General features: G+C 44.7%; 2 protein-coding genes across 2 annotated transcripts in view; one reads left to right on the top strand and one right to left on the bottom strand.

Annotated features, from left to right (window-relative positions):
• Positions 1–1552, bottom strand: part of sfmbt2 (Scm like with four mbt domains 2) — a 40662-nt gene extending 39110 nt beyond the window's left edge. The window contains exon 1 of the mRNA XM_049020818.1: positions 1471–1552. Coding sequence (XP_048876775.1) covers positions 1471–1552 — 82 coding nt within the window. The remainder of the gene's footprint in view (positions 1–1470) is intronic.
• A 9566-nt stretch (positions 1553–11118) lies between these two features.
• tmem110l (transmembrane protein 110, like) lies at positions 11119–19882 on the top strand. Its single transcript, XM_049031328.1, has 8 exons — positions 11119–11631; positions 12753–12801; positions 13096–13191; positions 13343–13464; positions 15382–15494; positions 15786–15869; positions 15988–16116; positions 18658–19882. The coding sequence occupies exons 1-8, from the start codon at positions 11370–11372 to the stop codon at positions 18760–18762; spliced, it is 960 nt and encodes a 319-aa protein (XP_048887285.1). The 5' UTR covers positions 11119–11369; the 3' UTR covers positions 18763–19882.
• Positions 19883–20949: the final 1067 nt, after the last annotated feature.

The raw sequence follows: 20949 nt of genomic DNA, 5'->3' as shown, positions 1-20949 counted from the left end.
CTCCTCTTCATTTATTTTAGCTTTAATTTCTCACAAACGCCCCAACAGATCGATGAGTGAGCCCAACAGCATGGATGAGAATGATTAAGATTGTTTCGGAGAGAGCATGCAGAGCTCATGCAAAAGCAATGCCGCTAAACTTCAGGCTGCATTTTTTTTTTAACATACACTAGATAATGTTGAACTGGAATGATCATTAAAATTGCAAAGATTGTCAAGTCTGGTTTCCTCTGACTGAGTCAAAATATTTTTGCGCAACTTATTGACAGTTCGAACCTAGCAGACTATCGCATTCTTGCGATGCGACAATTGCATGTGCATGAAATGACGTGTTGATTTTAACATCACACATCGTGCAAGCTTGTCAGGGCGCAATGTATACTATATTATATTAATTTTATATTATATATATTATATAATGTATTATAACCGATTACTTGATAAACTGTCAAATCAATCAGTAGATTACAGAAGTATTCAAATAACCGATATCCTTAATTCTAACCTCCTGATGGTCCCAGCCAATGATGTTGAAGAACTGTTACTACTAACAGATCCCAGCCAATGGCAGATCACTGCTGTTTGTAAATCAGAAGTTTAGACCTCTCCTGTTTCTAAGACCAACTGCACATGGTAACTGAATAACTGCGACCCCAGCAGTTTTGTCCCCTCAGTCGACTGCCAGCCTGAACTGGCCAACAGCAGGGAACTGGCTGCACTAAAATAAAAGACGCAAATACTGTACAGGGCACAGGAGGTGCCAGAGCAGCCCAGCAGAATATTAGCTGTTATTCATCAGCAGCTTCTTCCCCCTGCTCTCATGGTGACTCACATACCACTTCATCCCCCCCCCGTACCCAGAGTTCACAGCAGAGTTTACAGAGTTTCAGGTCCTTGCTACAGAGCTCTTCGCTCACATGCATGTCCAAGTCCAAATCGACGGGCAACACATTCTTCCATAGCCGGACAGCAACACGATCAGCCACCTCGTCCCCCGGGGGGAGTCAACCTGGGGGCCACAACAGTAGCCGTATCATGGACGGCAACCGGCAACACCGCCCCCTGGAGGATGAGGTGGGAGCACCGCACTGGCGAAGAACAAAGGCAGGCTCATGCAGGACACTCGAAGCACTGCTTCACTGCGGGAATTTGGGGTCTCATCTTATGTCAATCAAGTTCATTAAATGACTAAAGAAAATGTATTTATGTACTTCTTGGTAAAAAAAAAAGTGACATACAGTACGGGAAACTCAAAACGTTCCCTGTTTCGCTATGAGTTTTACGCCAGTGTAATTTCCCCTGCTTTGTGCCTATATCTGACTTCTGGCTGTATGTGCGCGAGTGTATGTGTGTGCGCATGTGCATTTGAGATGAAGCAAAAAATCTTTTTCTATAAATGCATGCAAACTTCAGTCCCTTTCCACAGAGACATGCACACACACATGCAGCGGTAACACAGTCCCACCTCACCTGAGTGGAGCTGCTCTCCCTTCCCATTGGCCGGCAATACCGGCGGCGCCGATTCCTGTACATCCGCCACAAAGGATGACATCCTGCCCACTCTCTGCCGTCTGTCCGTGCTTCAGAGCATGGCCTCCTATCCTCTGACCTAAAAACAATTCATTTTCACTTTCATTTAATTCCTTGCATGTTCGCTTTTGGCTTTTTCCACCAAAAAAATAAATGTGTGATTTCATAACAAGAGGCAGGGCTGGACTATTTTTTTCAACGAGCAGAACTTCCTTTGTCATCATTGACCCAAGACCTTCCAGACTTTCAGAGATGTTTACGCAAATGTCATCTCCAGGAAGTAGACTCAAATGACTTCAGCTTCCACGATCACAAAGACATTTTTTCTTCTAAGAATTCCGTCGTCCCTACAGGATTATGCAAATTTGCCACTATATTAAATAAAACAGAACATTACAAAATGGACAAACGGAAGTTTTATTGATATATTCTGGAAGAGGTTCTCTTTAAGAGGCAAAACATTCACACTATTAACCAAAAACCTCAAAAATCTATCAACAGCGTACCTGTGCTTCTTTTAGACAGATTCTGGTTTTGGACTGTGTCATCAGTCACTGATATGAAATTAATGTTTAAACTACCGAAAATTCGAAAGTGCCACAATAAGCCGAAATAAATTACTTTAATCGGGACATATTTAATACGAAATGTAATTGCTTTCATCAGCCATCACTTGCTGCCACCCGAAGACAGCTGCTCGCCAATTATCAGAAACCGTAAGGATTCCCAGGAGAGCCTACTGTCTGAAGTGCAGAGTTACATGGAGGAAGAGGGTATTGTTTTAATCAGTCCACAACAGGTAGATAAGCTAAATGCCAGCAATAAATACCAAGCACAAAATAACCAATCATTCCAGACTGACTGATACAGCCGCATACAACAGTGAAACATAAACTTGTCATTCAAGTTGGAAACAGTATAAAGACTAAGCCAGTTTAAATGCACAGATCTTCACTGGACACACCCAGCAAGTGAACAACGCTTTCAGAGAAGACTCCCTTTTCCTCAGAACCCAAACACACACTCTTCATTCCACACATCCTTTATTGCATCCCTATAGTCCGATATGAGCACCACTGAGTACATCCTCATTTTCTCATTATCTGACATCAGGGTCTCCGTCCTTCTTCCCCTCGTTGGATTCCGGCATGCGGATCTTCCCGGTGTTCCCTCTTCGGCCAGATGCTTCCTGATCTGTCGCCTCGTACGCTTCAGCTCATCCGAAGCTTTGCGGGGAATTAACAGATTAATATCATTCTTGTTTCAGGTGCTTGCTTCTCACACCCTGCCCTGCGCCGCCGCGTTCTCGGTCCAGCGCCGGCTCTCTCTTCAAACCCTTTTGCTTGAGATTCTTCAGCCACACCAAAGTGGATTGGATTAATTACTTCCTTCCCAAAATACCCTAAATCCCCATCCTTCCTCAGAGACAGCTAGGTACGGTGAACCACAGCCCAGCGCCGGCGCCGCTGACAACTGCGTCTAACACATTGCATTTTTTTTTAAAAACTCATCATTTTGACCCTTCAGCTCCTCCGCCTTGCGTCCGGAGTGGTTTAAAGGTCAGTGTCCTAGCACTGTCCTGGCGTGGTGAGATCTGGGGGGCACAGGGGGTTGCCCATCCTCCATGAGGCACCTGCCGGGTCCCTGAGCCGGGGTAAGAGGCTGACACCCCCCCCCCCCCCCCCCATGCTCACCGGCTATGTTGAGCAGTTAGCGAATAAAACGCGGCCCGGTGACCCAGTGAGCTCACATTCTCTGCAGGGGACACAGGCCACAATAAATAAGAGACGATGTTCAAAAAATCTGCATGGGGGGGGGGGGGGGGGAGTGTGTAGTCTTAGTCACTCCTACTACATGACAGATATCAGATCACCATTTACATTTTCCACACTCTTCATTTGCATGCTGCTCTCCATGCATTTACTTACTTTGTTTACCAAGCCGAGTGGTAATACCTTTATGCCATCTCCATATTTGTTGCCATTACTTGCAGTTTGCCATGAACACAGTACAGGAGAGCACGCGGTACCGTCATTAGACAATTTCAAATCAGATGTCAAGCATTAAAACTAATTCCTAATTGTTATATCATGCTTTCAGAGACGCTCCCCCAGGAGAGAATCAGTATTTACGTGGAATTTGCTAAAATGGCCCCAAAGATACAATGCTGTCTTTGCGTTACATAAATGTTTATGTAATAACACTCATCTGCGGATTAAATTACATAAATGTATTTCGTTACAGCAATTAATCATTCATTCCCAACGACGCTTTGTTCCACCCGTGGAAAAAGGTAAGTGCGATTTAAAAAAAAAAAAAAAAAAAAAAAAAAAAACACCCGCATTTCGACTTGTCCGCACGCTGCGTGTTTTTGTAGCTACAGAAGCAGAAATGTCCCTCCGCATCATTTGCATCGTTTCAAATTGTCCGAAGGGTCATAATAATGAAAAAGGATAGAGTCGGTCCGAATCTTGGACGGTAAGTTGAGTGGCATAAAAGCACATTATAGCCTTTCCGCATGTAACACGCATTTTACTACAGGCTTTTGGGCGTCGACCTGCCCGCTTCTTTCACCTTATCTCTCGCCAGCTGCCAATGTTGAGAAATCAAATGTCTGTTGCTTTCTTGCACTATCGCGCCGTCTTACCCGGTAATGACTGTTAAAACATAAAAAAGATCCTTATTTTAATAGCTGCTCATTTTATGCGGTGTGAATTACCGGTATTGAGAGGCCTAACTTTCTTCATGCGCTATATATAAGCTATTAATATCTGGGTCTCTGCCTCGGCGCAGTTTGAGCCACTCAAGAAAGTTTGAAGGAGATACTAAACAGATAATGTGAATAAATCGCACCCAAAATTTGCATATCGGATCCAGGTGGCATAAATGTCTGGTTGCCTATATAAAGTTATACTGTCATATATAGAGCAGCGGTCCTTCGGGCAGATCAAAGGTCCTCCGTGAACACAATCCGTAGCAAGGATTTTTAAAATACGGAGGTCAAACGTGTTAGCCCTTCCTATGTGAGCCCCATAATGGATCGTGGTTATTGGAGCTGCAGAAAAAATACTGAGGACTTGACCTTGGGGTCCTCAATGGTGGGTACGGGCATAAGTTAATATATCAGGTCCTCCGTGCAAACACTACACCGTCACTTCAGTCTCCATAGATATTTGTCGGAGTTTCCCCTCGCTTCCTTCCATGATACACTTTTAACTATAGGCATTGCCAAGTCAAATAATGAATCGGCGCCCAGGTATTACTAACATGCAAGCTATGCACGTTTTGTTATTAATCTATCTCATCATTTCTCCGGCATACACACAAAGGCAAACAACACCCAGCGCAAACTGGGATGGTTTTCAGCAAAGCTTAGAAAACAGCTAAGCTTAGTCACTTCGGCAGGCCACCATGGACAGACACCGGCTAGTTTCAAGATTAAGACTTAATCTACACGCTTAAAACGCTTTACTAGGGCAGCGCGCAATTGACAAATGAATGACCGAAAGGTCTTATTTTATACATCGTGAGTCTAATACAACACAATTTACATTATTTGCCATCCCTCAAGTTGTTTTGCCGTAAGGGCGACAATAAGAAGACTGAGACTTTCACACTGTACTATGGACTATGACCTAAATGGTCTCGTGCTTTACAGCGACGCGGTGTTTTTCAGCTGAAAGACTATTTTAATTCCACCGATTGCTATTCTGCAGTAATTCACAGATAAAATTCAGATTTGCATGCAATTCAGAAACAGGATCATTCATTTAACTTAATTGTCGAAATAAACCCGAAAGTCTTGTATAATAAATTAATCACCTCTTTAACAAAAATAATAATAAGATCGCCAAGTGAATAAGATCGAAGGCATGAACAGTAAACTGGGCAATGTGGACTGCTGAACATTACCCACATGAGCGAAATGCGTGCATGGTATCCGGACCAGCTTCGGCTCCTCTTCGCAGCCACGGGCAGCCAAGCCTGAAGCATGCGGCGCTCCGTTGATGTACTTTGCACAGTATGAAAGTATTGCAGCGGAAAAAATGGCCAAGACATCACAGCGCGTTCACTTTCTATTTAATTCAATAGAGTACCACCAGGTGCATTAAAAGAAACTTGAACCGAACCGGTAACTCTCTTGAGTTAATTTTTTCCCTATTCAAAGAATTTATTTTCAGTTTTTGCACACCTAAGCCCGCCATGTTGAAAGAGGCTTGACATTATAGACTCCCCGGGTGTTCACTGGTGCTTTTGCGCACTTAACCACTAATGCGGGGAGAGGGAAAATGTCACACCCATGTAGTATTAATTGAAAATTTGCGGGCGCAATTAAAATCGAATTCACTGTAGTCAACTTGGGCTTGCTGGCTATAAGACGCAGAAGATGGTCATTCGCGCAGAAATCGAAAGAGGTTATGTAAGTTATAGACCAAACAAAAAAACAGGATATTCTTTCCAGGTCACAGACCTGATATTAAACACGTTATTATTTAATCAATTAATTTCCGCATTAGATGTTATTTTTTAAAGAACTGTGAAAATACATATAGTGGTGCAAAATGGTCAAATCGAAAGTTAAAAGCACCGTCACACGATTTGCGTCGTCATAAGCAAAAGCAGTAATTATACACTGGAAAACACTTTGTACAACTTGCCTGCTGTTCGCTACAGTATATTGCTGCTTCTAGAAAAACACCCTCGGAGCCGCTTTATGTTTTAACCAGGAAAAACCTTCGTGGGTGGATGAAATGCTGAGAAAACGACGGACATAGTTAGACGGGACAGTCAGCTACCTAAAGAAATAAACACTAGACACCTGTCTTACCGAAATGAAGTTTTTCCGCCGTTTTAATCCACGACCCCGTTTAGAGCTCGCTGAAGACGGGGAGCGGCGTCTTTTTCAGCTGCCCAGCCGAAACCTTCTTCCAATATGGCATCCCATAACTGCGCATGTCTAAAATCTGCAGATTATTTTCCAGCCAACTCCTTCATTGACCTTTACAGCAGTTGCTAATTTTTTTTCGTAGCCAGTTATAAATTGAACGCGAAAGCCTCCCACCTCCCTTTTTTCTTTTCTACCAATATGGTTTCAGAGAAAATGCTGTTTCGGCACCAAGTTAATCGATCCACCGAAGACAGCCCTCTTGGACAGTTTAACTATTAACAAGCACGTCAATTTTTGTTTACAGTCTAGTTTTGATGAACTTGTGATAAAGTGTTTTGGACATCGCGATACGTGTCCACGGCATCTTGGATACGAAGAGTTAAATGGAAAAAAACTGTATTTTAGAGGATTTAAAATAATAATAAAAATTAACTGTCCTTATTTTAACATTACATAAATTGTTGCATCGTCTGTTTTTTTAAATTTGTGAATGAATTTCTTCAACCAATCCCCGCTTAATCATTATGGAATGCGAAACCATTTAAACATGTTTTTGTTTTACAGCAGAATTCCGAGTTCAATATGGAAAACAACTTTTTATTTGTATAAAATGAAACGTTTATTTATTTAATGCACATTTGTGTGAGCTATATAATTTCCAAACGTCAAAAAACGACTGTAGGGTTACGTTAATTTTGTTTATTGGGATGGCATGCGTTAAACTATAATATTAGGCTATTTGGACTGCCGGCAAGGAATCAGCACTAGAATAGTCAAGAGCTGCTTTTTAATAGACGCTACATTACACAGTTAGTTGCACGGTATGTTCCAAAGTCCAAAATGGCAGATTGCTCATCTCCATATTTATGGAACAACTGGATTCCGTTCAAGCTTTTTAATGTATAAATACAATAGGGATAAAGTATCTGATCAATTGATTTCCGTACCGATGTTCAGCAGGGGTCGAAAATCCGATATTTGTATTTGCGTATGTTCCTATACACTTTGAAAGAACTGAGAATGAATGCTAAATTAAACACTTAGGTAACATGAATACCTGCATATAAAACAGCCATTTATGACTAGGACAGGAGACCCCTGGCGTAAGCTCGATCACTAAAGTAAACCAACGAATTGCACGTGGGCGGTTATTAACCACATGCACACAATGCAAAAAAGGATTGTTTCTGGTCTTTTTTAAAGCATTTTTTTTTCTGCGGTTACAGGGTTTATATATAATATATGCATGTTTGGTCAGTCACTGTGAGCTTGTTATTTTTATGGCTTCTTTTAAAAATAAAACGTTTGGAAACCTTATCCAGTCCGTAATTCAACACTGACCTCTAGCGGTCATGTGCCCGCGTCAACAAACCAGCAAAGCACATTTTCTGTGCGTTAAAAAAGATTACTCTTTCCGAGTTAGCTCCCCTTTATGGCGTGTTTTTTAACCTCGTTAAAAAGGACAAATAGATGGTGGCGTGGGTTGTTTTTTTTTCAGTTATTCGTCTCAAATGTCACAAAACGGTATTGCCGCTTTATAGCCTGCGTACCGGCGCGCGGAAGTGTATGCGGTTATACCAATTAACGCTTTCGGTTCAGCATAATCATCAAATATCATTATTAGCATTTCATCTAACTGAGGAACAAAGCACTCCATGTATTTTAATATGTTTATCCAGATTTCTCATCTCATATCTTCGAATTCGAGAAGAGTCGTTATAATGAGTAACTTTATTGACCCTGTTTATTCTTCCTTGTTTTCTTTTGGTACATATTTTTTACCTTTTGAAGACTGAAACCCGGGTTGAGAGTTTCAGAGGTGTGCAAAACACAACATAGTCTTATTTACCAAGAGCGAGATTCTGAAGACTATGCTACTCCTGGTAAATATTTACGCTGTGGTTTGCATAACTTAAAAACACCCTATATGGATCATTTAAGCAGGATGCTATTTCTTCAGGGTTTTGATGCCAGATAACGCGTTTCACGTGCGTGCATATTACATGAATTTCTCGTGGGAACACTGCTTGACTTAAGCTGCTGAAATGAAGTAGGACAGTACAAAACATTTGTTTCACTCTTATGAGTTAGTGCGTTGTTTTAAGTGATTGCCTCCTTTAAATGACTTTGCAGCTTTTTAACGGGTGGATAACAGATGGTTTGAAGCTTGCTGGTTGTCTGCGAAGTGGGCCTAGACCAACAACAGGGAGGGATTACCTCCGTGTGATTAAGCGGCATCTGGTGCCCACGGCCGACGCATGGCCGTATGATTATAAGCTAAAGCTTCCGTAATCGGTGGCACCCGCCCGCTGCACACTTGTGCGCGCGAAAACTCTCCCTGTTTGGCTTATCCCAAGTGGATGGAGAGCCACATTTAAACGTACCTTATCGTGTTTTATGGGCCACATTATTATTAGTATTATTATTATTATTAGTCTAAATAGTTAAGACCGATGACTGGAATGTTCTGAATTACACACCAATATAGCTACTGACTTTAGTATAGCCTGCAATGGGTGTCGCTGTACCCCTCTTACTTGAGCATCTGCCCCAGTAGAGCATTATATCTTACCAACCTATATGCTCAGAAAAAAGGGTAAAAAATTGTACCTTTGCTTGTTACTGGGGCTGTACCCTTGTAATCGCACATTTTGAGGTACAGATATTGACTATAAGGAGCATCAGAAAGATACAAACAGCATTAACTGTAGTGGTACAGAAATGTTCCTCAAAGTCAATTTCTGTACCTTAAAAGGTACAATTTCCTACAGCTAAGGGTACAACTAGCAGACCCTTAAGGGTACAGCCGCAGTGACAAGTAAATGTACCCATTTTTATCTTTTTTTCTGAGAGTGTAATTTCACACTGAAATAAGCCTCCCAAGCACGGATAAGACGTTATAGGCTGCCACATGTAAATGGCAATATGTGAAATGTGAACACTGCATGTCGAAAGCATCAAAGGACATCGAAGGATCAAAAACATTCATTCATTCATTGTGCTATCTGTCTTCTAACTGCGTGTACAGTACAGGTTCGCCAAGAAATAAAACGATTCTGGGCTAATGATTAGAAAGTGGGACTACCGGCCTTTAAAATGTACATTTAGCATACAATATATTATATTACAGGCCTATACAGGCCTACTGTACCGTATTCACTTCTTCATAATTCGTCCGCAAATTACAGTGTAGAGGGGTCGGCATGGTGGTGCAGTGGTTAGCACTGTTGCCTCACACCTCTGGGACCCAGGTTCGGGTCTCCGCCAGTTGCTTCCGGGATAGGCTCCGGACCCCCCGCGACCTAGTAGGATAAGCGGGTTTTGAAAATGGATGGGTGGATTATAGAGTTAGATTGATTGCTAATACAACAAGATGAAGAATGTTTTTCAAGAGTATTTATCGGAACAAAGACTGTTTATGGAAGAATGCAGTCTTCTGTTTACTTTCCGGGAGCTTGCCAAGACGGGTCCAGCGCAGTGATTTAGGTTTCGGATTTGGCACCATCAAATGAAAGTGAACAGTTACTGTCGCCAATCTGAACTCCTGGATTCAATATTATCCGAGCTGCCAAGCGACAGATTCAAAGCATGGTCGATTATGTATGTGTTATGCGATTTATAAAAGTAGTTTTATCATTTTAAAATTCAATAATTTATTTGTGCATAAATGTTGGTCAAATTTGGAGTCTTTTATACATTTTTATACATATCAGTCAATGCAATATTGATAACTGTATTATGTTAGTGTGTGACTATGCTATCAATGCTCGGCAGGATTCGCTAAAGTGCAGATCAGATAACGGCGCCCCAGGTGAAAGAAAGCCTTCTATAATTAGATCTGACTTGCCCGCGCGTAGCCACTGTTGGTTCTAACGCCGACGCTTGCACAATAATACGAAAAAAAAGGTTTTGCACACATATTACACAAAGATTGCTGAGCCGTAGTACGGTTGTGCAAACAGGAAGCGCGAAAGAGGCGCTTCGTTAAGTTTGCAGGGACGTGTATTCCAGCACCAACCGCATCAAGGCTCCGTTGATCAGAGCAGATCTTTTCCTGTTGTTACTGGGTCACAGGACATTTACAGAAGCCTGCGATCGTTGTCACCATTTACCACGTGCAGAACTCAGTGTCGTTGCAGCTGGATTTCTAATGTAATCGTGCCTTCATGTTTTTGTTGCTGGAGGAAATAAAATGATTAATGATTGCAAAAACATTAGCAACTCAATCACAAACTGTGTTTTGGGAAACGGTTCAAAAATACTGTATTTTCTAACATAGACCTTTATATATTAAATGTCCGAGAAGTATATTTTTATTGAACAATGATTTTTAAAATGAGTACATTGTGTCATGGAATCGCAGTCTTTAGTATTATAGCGTGTTGTTTCACGCTCCTTTTCATGCAACTCAGACAGATGACAAAGGCAGCGTTCTGATTTTTCTTTGTGCAGATATTTCACAGACTTGTTTATTTCTTATATGAAGATTAATAAATATGTATTGGGATGCATTTTAATACAGTATACTTATATATAACACTGTGTGCAATACGATGAGACAACACCTGAATGTGTTCTCGATCTTATTAAGGTAATGATTTAGATGGGGACCCGCGTAAAGGCTCAGGTCGATCATCTGAGCCCGTCCAGCTCCTCTCACGTGCGTGGAGAGAGGGATAACAAAGGAGGGGGAGACGCCCCTTGGATGCACGTGAGAAAACCGGCAGCAGCAGGAGGAGGTGACGTCAGGCTCCAGCTTTCCAGCATGTTTGTTAAAAACACGGGGTTTTGGAGCATCTAGAAGAGCTATTTTCCCCAGCCTCCAGTCAATTTCCCAGTGAACTGATTTATTTTGCTTACTTATTAATGTAACGGAACTTTAGCAAAAACTGGAGAAGAACCTCGGGTCTTTGGGTTCTATTAGGGTTTTCTCACTGGGAATCCGGGCTGGATGCATCGCGGGACACTCGAGGAAGTCCACTTCTTTTGTTTGCTTGGACTGTCGTTTGCTGATGTATCAGTGTTTACTGACAATCGACGGCTACAAGAGCATATTCCCAGCCGGACAAGCGCGTTTGATGGGAGGATGGTCGCGTCGGCGAACACAACCGATGTTACTCATGGCCATGGGTGCGATAACGGGGCGCTCATGGACAACTTCGGTGTCTTGATCCAGGCGCTGCTGGCGGTTGTGGCTTTCAGTACTTTGATGTGTGAGTACAATGTAGAATAAAACAAAAGCGATGTCGTAGCTTGTTGGCGATGTTGGACTCATAAACAGTTTTTATTTACCATTATCGAACGATGTAAACCTCTTTGTTCTGAAAACAAAAATCCCACTTTTTTTTTAATCAGTTCACACTCCTGATGCGTGGTAAACGTCGCCGTTTCCGGTAATATAAAAACTTTGACTAGGTGTCATTATCATCTCCTGCTAAGGCTGTCAACCTGTTTTGAACTCTGTCCAATTACTCATTTTTTCAGCGTAGTTTGCGGTTTTTTAAAAAATAAATAAATAAATCATGGATGGGTCAAAGTCCTTAGTTTGTACTTTATCATTAGCTGTCGTAAGCCATGCCTGCGGGACTGGCAAAAAGAACGAATTCTAGCGTAATCCGCAAGTTTTTCCTGAAAAAAGTAAAGTGCTTGATAATCGTTTCCCTGCACTGAAGCGATTACTGCTCACTTGCCATAGCGTACTAGTGCATTACTGTATGATAGTAATGTGTAAGTACTTTGAGAAAAAATCTTGTATTAAATCGCTTCTTGATTCACTGTAAGGACTGGTAAAGTGACATTGGTGAAGTTTAAGCTGAGTACAGGGTCTTATAGGCTGAATTTATATTCTCCTTAGGGGAAACCCTCACTTTTCTGAGAAGCTTACAGCAGCCTTACTGTTTGTACTTTTTCATTAAAAGCCCAGTATAATTAGGGGTCAAGCCCCAGCAGTGATGAATCCCAATTGTATTTCTTTTTTGTGTTCGGTTTGTGTGCGTGTCTGCAGTGCTGTGATTATAAAGCACTTCATTTTTTTCTGTGCGCTTATGATTAAATAGCTCAATTGCTTTTGGTCTGTTTACAAAGCGAATGTCTTAACCTCAGCATCTCAGTGATGGTGTAGATGTTGATGTATCTCAGTGTGCTGGTCGGATGTTGCGGCTGCTGAGAGTGAACGTCCAGCCCGAGGAAGGTCCTACTGCCCCACATCTTTCTGGTGTAGGGCTTGTTTTAACTGCTGGCAGCTTTTGTGGTTTTCAGAAGATGAATGATTGACCACCGATTATGAAGGTTCTTCTTAATAACCAGACTCTACTTCTGTCCGTTTCACTGGCAGTAAAAAGGTTACGCGAACCAGCTGGGATAAGGCGACCATGGAGGATCTGGTAAGATGTCTTCTGGCACTATAACCTTCTTAGTATTTTCCTATTGTATTAATTTTATCTTTTGTTATACTCCCATATATATTTATTTATTTTGCATCTCAGTCTGTGTTAAGAAATGCATGGGATCAATCAGTGCCTGAGTCCGAGAGGCATTGATCTGTCTGCTCACACTAATGTTTAAACCTCTGTTTGTTATGCATTGTTCAGGCATTGCAGTTTTTTTCTTTATGCGTCGATTCTTGTTCCTTTAAAGAGGTTGCCAGAGGTGTTGGGTGTGTGTTTTGGTTCTCCCAGGTTCTACGACACCTCGAAGCAGGCGATCGGCGCGCTCTTCATTCACTTTGCCAACGTCTTCCTCTCAACACTCACCATAGAAGACCCCTGCTCTCTGTAAGAGGTTCACTTAGCACTTGACACATTCAGTGCAAACAAAGTTTTCGATCTCAACCGCACCCAAGCAAGACCTTGTAATAAAAACACCTCACTTATTTCCCCCTGCCTAGCCGTGGTGTAGAACCCCAATTCCTGCTATCTTTCCCAGGTATCTGATGAATTTCCTTCTGGATGCGACATTGGGCATGCTCGTAATCTGGGCGGGGGTGAAGGCAGTTTCTAAGGTCGTCGAGTACAAGAAAGTCACCCTGCTCACCTTTGGAGAATATGGTGAGGAGTCAAAATATGTATGTGGAATTCGCATTGCCATGTTGCCGTCTTGTGGTGTACTTTGGTTAATTTCCGCTACCACTAGGGGGCATTGTAGTATCAGTACAGGAACTCCCCGCCCCCGTTTACGACAGTTCGGCGTTCCTATAAAAGCGATCGCAAGCCAAAGTGACATAAAGCGAAGTAGCGATCACCATTAATTAACACGGAAACAGCGAAACCAAAAACATAACCTACCAAATCATACACAATACCAGATAAAACCTAAAAACACTAACATGTAGCAAAAGCATGAATGATAGACTGCCTGTGCAAAGTAGAAATAATGTATGTACAGTGAGGTTTTACTTAACATAATCGGTATAGTCATGCATCGTTTAACAAGGAAACGTTCCAAAATATGAATCTTTAGGCTGTTGTGCTGTTGTGAGAACATCAGAGTGTATTCACACAAACCTAGATGGTATGGTCTACCACAGCCCTAGGCTTATAGCACAAATGATAAAAATTACGTCATAGTAACCGTATAAACCAGTGACGTCATTGCGGTGTGTGCTGTTTTCACACGGCTGGCAGCAAAGTGGGGTGTGTTTACACCAGCATCACCGTGATGAAGTGCTACAACATCACTAGGCTACGGGAATTTTTCTGCTGTATAATCAGTCACATGGGTTCGCTTGTTGTATATGGGGTCCATCGCTGTGTGGTGCATGACCTTGTATCTATAATTGGCCGATAAACAAATACTAAACACGGTTTTTCCTTTTCTACTTTTTTCGTAAGCGCACAAATCCTTTTCGGATTTTTCCGTTTACTACAAACAGATGCAGTCAGTCTTTCGTAAAAACAAACTTGCGTAAGGCGAATGTTGTCTCGTGCGTCGGGCTGGCGCCGATGCCTTCACCCCTCCCAGCGTGTGGGTCGGAATCCTGCCCCCCGCCTTGTGTACCGTGTGTGTGAAACGTGCATGTTCTCCCCGTATCGTGTGGGGCTTCCTCAGCGTTCCTCCACAGCTACAAACAATGTGCAGTTACACAGTTAGTGTACCTATGTTGTTGTGCATGTGCACTGTGCTATGGACTAGAATGCCGTCCAGCTTGTGTTTCGCCTGGGGGGGGGGGGGGGGGGGCACTACATGACCTTTGACCCTTTCCAGGATAAACATGTGTGCTGTACACATGCAATCAGCATGATCTGATGAGAAACTGCAACATCAGCGCAGTCCTCACTGCGATAACATAACATAATGCAGCTTAAATATAAACTTATTTTATTATATATGTTATGTATAACGTATATCAGATCCATTGTAAACTAATAGCTTTTTGCCAACCGAGGAGTTGTGGTGTGCCCTCTGGTGGACTAACTACTAAATGACAACACTCATAACATGGTTGAAGGATCCGTCTTCCATCAACCCATTTCTTCGTAATTTGTTGCCTGTTATAAACGCTTATGCCGATTTTATCTACAGTTAGATCGTATCGGCCAATAATATTGGCACGTCGATTTATTGATCGGGCTCTCGTTCAGACCATTATGAACATACGCAGAATATGCTAGGAGCCTATTAAGATGTTAAAGAACATGTTTGTTTACAAGTGTCATTCTTGTGATTGGACTGTGCTGGGAATTGTGTGAAAAGTATCCACTACATGCTTGGAAGTGAAACACAGGTTTGAATGAGATTCATAATGTGGAAAACTTGACTGATAAAGTGAAGAATTATGAAAAGCAGAGCTTTGCTTGAAAGCAGCTAATTTTTCAGGGTGGTGATTTTGCTGACCTTTTTTTTAAAAAAAAAGTCCTGATTAAAGCACTACTACATTCTGCTCAGTAGGGGGCGCTGTTAGCTGGTTTGGGGCCCAGGTTCTGGCCAGTTTGCCGCCAATCTGATGGGCGGTTTGCCCCCTCCAGGGGAGCCTCCGCAGGTGGCGGCCTGGGTGGGGCAGTGTGCCATTTACCTGCTCATCGTGGTGCTGGAGAAGTGCATGGTGAGCCTGGTGCTGTTCATTCCGGGCTGGAATAAGGTAAGGATGCACAGTGCCGCCCCCAGGGCAGACAGCAGACCCACTGCATGCTGGGTATGCACCAGCCAAGAGGCTCCAGAGTGATGAGGATTTTTGCATTATTTCTAGTTTTATGCCTTTGGTTCTGACTGACATTATGCCTCTTCTGGGTAATTGTAATAATTCGGAATTGTAATTGTGATAATTCGGAATTGTAATTGTAATTACTCAGAATTGTAATTATTCTTAACTACCGTGGTACAGCCTGTCTAGGCAGGCTGGTCTCTCTCTAACCGGAGCATTGTGCCGCAGGTACAGGAAGTGCTGCTGGACTACATCCCCAACGCTCAGCTGGAGGTGGTCCTGGTCATGCTCATCGTGCCCTTTTTGGTCAACGTGAGTCTGCACGACTGCGCTTTGCATATGGCTGCACGTGTCAGTCATTTGGACGTGGTGGGAGGAGGGGCGTGCTGTGAAATCGTGCTCCCTGAACGGTCCCCGTGCTCTGCCCTAGGCCGTCATGTTCTGGGTGGTGGACAGTCTCACGATGAGGAAATACAAGACGCTGGTGGCGATGGAAGCAAAGGGCGACGTTGTGAAGCAGGGGGAGGCGTCGTCGTGGGCGACTGGAGAGGAGTCGCAGGTGAGGAGGCAGGCCAGCTTTGTGGGGGCGGGTGGGAGGGGGGGGGGGGGCTTCAGTATGTCCATGTGACCTCCACCCAGCTCGCCTGTGTGTAAACAGCAGACACAAGTTCCCTTTCACGATTGCAATATCCATGGAGCCCAAGATTCATCTGGGTACCATGGAAACCAGCATGGAACAAAGTTCTAACAATGACTTCATCTGTGGGCTGTTGCCCCTTAGAGACAGAGAGCCTCGCGTTGAAAGCATGAAATTCCAGCTGGGACAATTGAGTGACCTAGAGGCAGCGAGGGGATGGGTGTGTGTGTGTGTGTGTGTGTGTGTGTGTGTGTGTGTGTGTGTGTGTGTGTGTGTGTGTGTGTGTGTGTGTGTGTGTGTGTGTGTGTGTGTTCGCGTGTGTGTGTCCACTGCTCGCGCTCTACATCTGTTATGGCTCAGGCTGGATTTGAACATCGGAGTGAGTCAGTCACACTCCCCTGGAAGGTGCCTTTCCTCCAAACCCCTGTCTTTCTCAGAGAGAAGGGGGGGATCCTGCTGTAGATGAATTCTTCCTGCCACACCTGCAGAAAGCCTCACCTGCTTTAAGGCTTAGCTGAAGTGTTATTGTCACTTTTCCCTCTAACGATCTCTCCGTTCGTGTCAGTTTACTTGACGTCGCTAACACCAAAACGGATCCGTGTGACACAGATGAATGAGCATTGAGATCTGACTGGGTTACATAGGTGCCTTCATCACAGAAATGCAGCCCCCATAACTTAATTAGGTGTAATGCTGATGAGTCTGTGAATTGGCTTCCTCTGCTGCCCCCTGGAGGATGGGCTCCCGCTTTGGGTCTGGTTCCCCCAAGGATTCTTCCTTCTAGGGAGTTTTTCCTTGCCAGTGTCATCTCTGCTTTGTTCATTGGAAGCTTGAGGCAGGGATAATGTAAAACGCTTTTAGATAATGTAAAATAGTGAAAATGCACTATACAAATGCAATTAAACTGAATAATTAGATGTGATTTTCAGGGCCCTCTTGCTGAACTTTCTGGTCTCCTGTTGCCACTCCTCCCGTCTTGCTCGTCAGTTCTGACCTCCAGCCTCTCACTCTGGTAAATGTTGCTCTCCTAGTCCTTTGCAGATTTTCCACCATACTGGGAGCCCGGTGACTCAGTGCATGTCCACTCCTCAGCCCCCCAGGACCATCAATGGCCGATTCTTTTCCTGTCGTTTCTGGCACAGCCTCTCCCACTCCCGTGGCCTTTCGGACGCCGACGAATCAGCCCGTTTGTCCGGCCCATGAAAATGACATTTTGAGGAATGTTTCCACAGGGTGATGTCAGGCTTTACTGAGCAGACGGGCTCAGAGATGATCTCCAGGCCTGTTAAACGTTCTGAGGAATGTAACATTCATGATGCGCCCTTAGAATACAGTATATGCTTTGTTTTTGTACTTGAAGTGCTGTTTACATGATTGTTTTATAACGGCATGTAAAAAAAGGCCATGTGATACATGGTGTACTCCATCTGGCTCCTTCCTGTGCCCGCCTTTTGCCCCAATGACCCCCCACCTTTCAGCCTGTGTGTAGCAAGCCCCCAGAATTCCCCCCCTTGGCCATTTGGGACTAAGCGCTGCCAGGTCGATATGGGCAGCTAGCCAGCTAACCCCACCCTCAATCCTGGCTGTACGGGTTCCCCATAAACCCAATCCAGACCTGGGACTCCAGTGTTAGTTTAGTACCTATTGTGGGGGGGTTCTTTAGGTTTGTCAGGCCCCTATCTGCAGAGGAAGGGCCCTAAGGGAGGCTCATGTTCCACATAACATAGCTTTCCACTGATGTCCCCCCCCCCCCCGCTTCCTGATTCTCAAAAGTTGTTCCAGGCCTGAGGGCTTACCCATGCCAGGCTGGAGGGATTAAATACCCCACCTGGCTTGGGAACATCTGGGGAGTCCACAGAACCTGCTTGGTTACTGCGACCCTAACTTGGAGAAGCAGTGTCCATCCATCCATCCATCCACCCACTATTCATAATCACTTATTTAATGTAGGAAGCCCTGGGCACCAGAAAAGGGTTAGGGTTAGGGTTAGGGTTAGGGTTAGGGTTAGGGTTAAACTGGTGCTGCCTCACCTCACAGGTTAGCTCAAATGGGCGGAACCACTGGTGATGACTTGCCTAAGGCTTCAGCCACTGGGCAGGGGGACACCCTGGGCGGGATGCCAGTCCGTAACAGGGCACAGGGCAGGGGGACACCCTGGGCGGGATGCCAGTCCGTAACAGGGCACAGGGAAGGGGGACACCCTGGGCGGGATGCCAGTCCGTAACAGGGCACAGGGCAGGGGGACACCCTGGGCGGGATGCCAGTCCGTAACAGGGCAGGGGGACACCCTGGGCGGGATGCCAGTCCGTAACAGGGCAGGGGGACACCCTGGGGGGGATGCCAGTCCATCACAGGTTACAGGGAAGGGGGACACCCTGGACGGGATGCCAGTCCGTAACACGGCACACAGAATGAATGCACGGTCCTGTATGTAATACGATCCACTTTGGTGCTCTGTTCCAGGTGCTCCTGGAGCCCGACACTGACCCCGAGGTCCTGGAGGGGGAGCAAGGATGGTCAGAGCCAGAGTCTCCCCTCCCATGTTCAGGGGCCACTAAGTGTGCATGACTGCTGATGGTCTGGCCATTTCTGTCTCCAGCTCCCTGCTGAGTGAGAGAAGCGTTCTGAAGTTTGCGTGGGACTCAGCCAGGCTTCGAGCACTTTGCTAGGAAGGGCCAGAGCAGTGATCACACTCTTTTTACACTCCTGTTACACTCCTGTTACACTCAGTCACTCCTTTCCTTTATTCATGTTTACACACCCTGTTGGCGGAGCTTGTTCTGGGGCCCGTAGGCACTTAATTCTGAGTGATTTGTTAGCTGGCCCCGGCCCCTTGTGATGGTTTATTCCTGCTAATCGGTGTATATAGATGATAGGCCGCCTTCTCGGGGTTAGACCATGACTCATGGGAGAGGGGTGTCTCATATCCGGAGCAGATGGAACTCGTCCTTCCTTCGTGCTGATTGGTTACCCCAAAATGACCCCAAGAACCCGCAGGGCTTAATTTATGTAATGGCGTTAATTGAGGAGTTTATGAGCTGCCTGAAACGAGATGAGGAGCAGAGTCATTCTCCACCCCGATTGATAACATAGATGAATTTTGGAGGGGGGGGGGGGGTTTCCCATGTTCTTTCTTTTCCTTCCCAAGCCGTCTTGGAACCAAGCAGCGGTACTGTCTGATGGCGGAGATGCTCTCCACCTGTCTGATGGTATCTTTCTGTTCCTGTGAACCTCACTGCTGTCTTTGTGCCTGATACACTTTGTTTCTGCATGACTGGCTACTCGCCTTCTGTAATACAAAGTGCAGTTGGTCCCTTGGGGGGGGGTGGAGGGATTGTGACCGGCCGACACTCACAGTTGGAGGCTGGATGTTTTGTTCCCTTGTAATGTTTGCGTTCCTCAGTACATTCATGGGGAAAATATCAATGTGTGTGTGTGTGTGTGTGTGTGTGTGTGTGTGTGTGTGTGTGTGTGTGTGTTATACACACAAGTGCACGGATGCATGTATTCGATAGTCCGAATGTGCATGTTTGCCTCAGCACAGCTAATACTTTGAGGTATTACTAGGTGATGGTTGGGCTTTGAGCAGGCACCCCACATCTCTGTCTTGGTTGCGTTACGGCGGTTCTGCATTGTTCCGTATGTTTTACCAGTGTTATTTCTTTAATAAAACAGCTCCTGATTAATAGTCTTTTGCACTGTAAATCATTTTGGTAAAGATCCTAGAAATTTTACATCATGTTTTACTGCTGTGGGAGTGCATGTATGTGCTATCCATCCATCCATCCATCCATTTCCCGCCGCTTATGCGGGGTCGGGTCACAGGGTCACCAGTCTAAGCAGGGATACCCAGACCTCCCTGTCACCAGCCACCTCTTCCAGCTCCTCTAGGGGAATACCAAGGCGTTCACAAGCCAGTCGAGAGATTTAATGCCTCCAGCATGTCCTGGGTCTGCCCTGGAGCCTCCTTCTGGTTGAACCTGCCCCAAACGCCTCCCCTGGAGCCATCCGGGTTATACAGGGACCTTATGGTCTGCACCAAAGGACCCCATGAAGCACCCCCCAAGGGAGACGATCATATGCCTTTTACAAGTCTACGAAACGCATGTAGACTGGTTGGGCAAACTCCCATCAACCCTCCAGGATCCTTGCGAGAGTGAAATATTGGTTAACCATTCCACAACCAGGAAGGAATCCACGTCATTCCTTCTGAATCTGAGGTTCAACCACAGGACAGACCCTCCTCTCCAGTACCTGGACATAGACCTTTCCACGGAGACTGAGGCGAAACACATCTTCCGATCCCCTTTCTGGGGACCACCACCCCAGTATGCCAATCCAACGGCACCATCCCCAACTTCCACGCACAGTTAAAGAGGCGTGTCAGCCAGGACAGCCTAAGAACATCAAAACTACAAAGCTTTCAGAAACTCGGGGAATCCCAGCCACCTTACCACCAAAGAGATTTTTTGACTACCTGAGTGACTTCTACCCTAGTTATGGGTATGTCTACTTCCTCCACAGAAGGTGTATCATTGGAGCTCAGGGGGTCTTGAAAGTACGTTCATGGTCAACAGTTTTGGCAGTGACACAAAAGTTGTTTTTCGCAAACTTTGCTGCTTCCGTTTCTGTGGTGGTGATTCAGATCGTTTCTAGATTATTGTGCAGAGTGATCAGATGCATATGAATTTATTACAAATAGGCTTCATTAGCACAAAACCTCATCACAAAATCCCAATTTTGACCCTGATCCAC

The sequence above is a fragment of the Brienomyrus brachyistius genome, chromosome 1 (assembly GCF_023856365.1).
Source record: "Brienomyrus brachyistius isolate T26 chromosome 1, BBRACH_0.4, whole genome shotgun sequence".
NCBI classification, from domain to species: domain Eukaryota; kingdom Metazoa; phylum Chordata; class Actinopteri; order Osteoglossiformes; family Mormyridae; genus Brienomyrus; species Brienomyrus brachyistius.
The sequence above is the reverse complement of the archived record's forward strand: the minus strand, read 5'-3'. Positions and strand labels throughout refer to the sequence as shown.